Raw genomic sequence first — 4176 nt, 5'->3', positions numbered from 1 at the left:
AGAATTATTCATTACTTTTAGCTTTTAAATGAATATATCCCTTGATTTCGGATTCTAATATAAATTGTTCCATAATTTATCATACGGGGTTCGTAGAACAATTTTGTTTCCGCGAAATAAATTCCCGTTATGAACCACTTGTGCTACCAGTTTTACTTATTTGAAGAAGAAAAAAAAACAGACAATAATTACTAAAGGACGTTTAAAGTTGTTCGGGTAAACTGTGCTTTCATATAATTTTTCTGTGGTCATGAGAAAAATGTCGGTAATAGCTAATGGACAAGTTTCTCATAATTGCATTAAAAAATGAATTAAATCCTTACGACCATTAACTTTCCTTAATATTAATTTATGCAATCATTAATTTGTTTCATATTTCAAATAAATCTGCAAGAATAAATTTTCCCATGATTATTCAAATTCTTCCTTGGCGTGGAAAAGGAAAGCCACACAAAATGCCGTTGCACCACGAGAAAAAAAAGTAAACACATAAAATAAAACAAAGATTAAAATAAACACTCTCTTTATTTAAATTTACTTTTACTGCACTTATTATCCTACTTTGCAATGCCCTTGTAAAATGCTCGTCATACCTTTAACATTTCAATTCGGGCTTCGCCCAAAGAAGCAGCGTGAATTCCGGAACCCATTTCTGTACCCCCTTTCCTCCTTTACTCGCGTCTTTCACACGGTAGAAATAACGGCCCGGTTATCGGACCGAGGAAGGCCACCGAGTTTGGCATCGGCCTTGAAGAGATAGGTGATCGGCGTTATGGACAAACTTTCTCACTCGTCCGACAACCGGCGCACTATTCAGATCGAAATAATCGTCAGCTCTTCCAAATAAATCATAAAATCGTCTGCTTTTTCACTTTCCTAACTCGTTAAAGTTGTGTGTGACTTCTACATGCCCACGTGATGTCGTCTTTAGAGAAGCAGGTAACAAATTTTTTTTTTATTTTTTAAATTTAAATGTTATTTTTTAATCGTTTAAATATTTTTAACTATAAAGGGCAATGCTCTTGTTATTTGTATTCTTTTTCACTGCATAAATTTTAATTTTTTAAGTGGTTTTACTAATTAATATTTAAATTGGGTATAATATGAAAAAAACACAACTACTTCGATTTAGTAGGAACAACATATGACGCAATGCTAAACGAATGGAATTTAGTTGTTGTTTATTTAGTTATTGTTATTATTAGTTGTTGTTATTTGTTTTAGTTGTTGTTGTTTATTTAGTTGTATTTAGTTTCAATAACTTTTCTTTATAATGCAATAAAATCTGGCGAGCAGTTATTTAAACGATCGAACACTTCGTTTGTTTATTTGTGGCTTGAAGTTAGGCTCGCAGAAAATGCCGTTCTTGGGTTAAATTTTGTAGGAACAACACAATCTGTGACGTAGGCTATATTATACCCAATTATTTTTTTCTTTTTTTATGAAGTCCCAATATTTCTTTTTTCTAATTAGTTTTTTTCTAAAAGAATTTCCTTTGCTCGAATTATTATAAATGAATTTGTCATGGATAAATATTATGTGTCATCAAACAACCGGCATGTTATTCAAATTAAAAAAAAAAATTGTCCGCTATTTTATATAGTAATAAAATCGTCTGCTTTTTTATTTTTCGAACTCGGTTAAATTGCCCGTGACTTAAACATGCTAATGCTGTGTCGTTTGCAAGTGTTGATTTTAAAATTTAATAAAACTTGGTAAGAGACAAGTGCAAATAAATTTTGATTTAAATATTTTAATGTAATGATTTTAAAGTTTAAAAATGTTTAACTAATAAGGGCAATGCTTTTGTATTAAGTATACTTGTTATACAATACATAGAATTTCAATTTTCAAAATATTTTTACTTCTTTTTAATTTTTTTCCTATATTTCTTTATCGAATTTATTTTAGAATTCGTATTGTTCTGAATAAATTAAATTTTGCTATGGACAAATATTATCAATCGCCATAGAATCGGGAGTCGTATTATTCAGCTGGAAAAAAATCATCAGCTGTCCCATATAATAATAATCATAATAATAAAACTCGTTTATTAGTATGAAAACGAGTTTTAGAGTAAACTATTCCATAGAGTAATTTCATAACTCGTTAGAGTTGTGTATGAATTCAACATGCCCGTGCGATATTTTCTTTTCCTTAAAAGTTTTTCCTAATATATATTTTGTAAGCGAGTAGAAAAAAGATTTAATATTGTTTTAGTATAGAAAAAATTGAAATATAAAGGCAAAGCTCTTGTTGTATGTATATTATGCAATGCATAGAATTATAGTTTTTCAATATTTTTATTTACTATTTTTACTAATCAGTATTTACTATCTATGTTTTCTTGTTAACATTATATTTTGTAATTTATTTTTATCGTATTTATTTTTAAAACTTTATACTGTTCGAATTAATTTGATCTAATATGTTACTGGCAAATATTATCAGTCAAGGATATACTGTGCAAATATACCGGTTTAAATACCGGCGTACCTTTCAGGTTGAACAAAAATCGTCACCTGTTCTACATAAAATAATAATAAAAAAAAGACATATTAAATCGTCTGCTTTTTTTCTAACTCTGCTCTGTAACTTCTGCATGCCCGTGCAAAATCGTTTTTATAGATGAAGGTACAATAAAATTTGATTTTAAAATTTTTAGATTTTTTTTTTCAATATTTAAAATTTTTAAACATGAGCAATGTTCTTGCAACAAGTATATAAAGTATGAAATTTTAATTTTTTTCAGTATTTTCACTTAATACTTTTATTGCCCTTATTTACATTCAATATTTTTACTTTTTAAAAAAGTATTTTCTCAATATTATTTTTTATGGAATTATTTCTAGAATTCGAATTGTTCGAATTTACATAATTGATTTGTTATAGGCAAAACATTATCAGTTATCGAGCAACCAGCACACTGTTCAAATCGAAAATTCGTTTGCTCATAAATATAATAATAATAATAATGATAATAAAAAAGCATTTTTAAAAACGTTTGCTTTTTTACTTTTTCAACTACTGGAAGTTGTGTGTGACTTCTACTTGCCAGTGTGATATCGTTTTTATAGATAAAGGTACGATAATATTTGATTTTAAATTTTTTGATTATTTTTCAATATATAAAAATTTTAAACACGAAGAGCAATGTTCTTGCTGCAAATATATTTCTAATGTAATGTGTGAAATTTTAACTTTCTTTTAATATTTTCATTTAATAAATTAATTATTCTAAGTTATATTCAAAATTTTTACATTTTACTTATTTTTTTCAGTATTATTCTGTATTTGTTTAAGAATTCGAATTTGCATAATTGATTTATTATGGACAAACATTAGCAGTTAAACATTAAATACAATTGATATTAATTAATATAAATTTTTTAAAAAATTTTGGGTTATACTCTTTATTTAAATATTTAATAAGTATAGTTGCAGAACAATACATAGAATATAATTTTTTAATTTTCTCATAAAATATTATTGCAAATCAATATTTATATTCATTACCGTTTCAATATTTTATTTAAAAATTTTTTTTATAGAATTTGTGCTAAGAATGCATATTGCTCGAATTTATATAACTGATATTTGTTACAGTCAAACATTATCATTCATAAAGATAACTGGTGTTATTCAGATCGAAACAAACTTAAGTCTCTTCTAATCATTATAATAATGAACTTTTTTATTCTTATTATTATTATACTTATTACTGTAAATTAATTCCATCACATTTGAGCTGTGTGCAATACAGCTACATATGCCCTTGCCATGACTAGTCATTAGAGATTTTAAGCAAAAAATTTTAAGCAAATTTTTTGATATCATTAATTATTTAAGTATTTTTAAACATTAATGCAACGTCATATTGCAATTTTAGGGTAATACTCTTATTTATTTATCTATTGAATAAGTATGTATTCAATACAATGTTTAGAGCTAAAATGTTTGAATATTTTTGCTAATCAATAATTACATTTAAAAACTTTCCTGTTTTTTTTTAAATAGCTTTTTACAACTGTAAGAAGTTGTAGAAACTCAATGCAATTTATTTATTTAATTTATGTAATTATTCTATCAAATTTTCAACTTTGATTTACTTAGGAGATTTTTCATATATATATATATATGATAATGTATCAATATTGTATCAATATTGTATTAATA

At 25.8% G+C, this 4176-nt stretch overlaps 1 protein-coding gene across 4 annotated transcripts in view; it reads left to right on the top strand.

Moving 5' to 3' along the window:
- Positions 1-664: 664 nt before the first annotated feature.
- The window catches only part of LOC107457429 (uncharacterized), a 67240-nt gene continuing 63728 nt past the window's right edge, over positions 665-4176 (top strand). The window contains exon 1 of one of the 4 annotated variants that reach the window (XM_043052287.2): positions 665-939. In XM_043052287.2, the coding sequence (XP_042908221.1) occupies positions 919-939 (21 nt within the window). In that variant the 5' untranslated portion in view covers positions 665-918. The remainder of the gene's footprint in view (positions 940-4176) is intronic. The other 3 variants (XM_043052290.2, XM_043052286.2, XM_043052289.2) reach the window with 3 other exon arrangements.

The sequence above is a fragment of the Parasteatoda tepidariorum genome, chromosome 9 (assembly GCF_043381705.1).
Source record: "Parasteatoda tepidariorum isolate YZ-2023 chromosome 9, CAS_Ptep_4.0, whole genome shotgun sequence".
In the NCBI taxonomy this organism is placed as follows: Eukaryota; Metazoa; Arthropoda; class Arachnida; order Araneae; family Theridiidae; genus Parasteatoda; species Parasteatoda tepidariorum.
The sequence above is the reverse complement of the archived record's forward strand: the minus strand, read 5'-3'. Positions and strand labels throughout refer to the sequence as shown.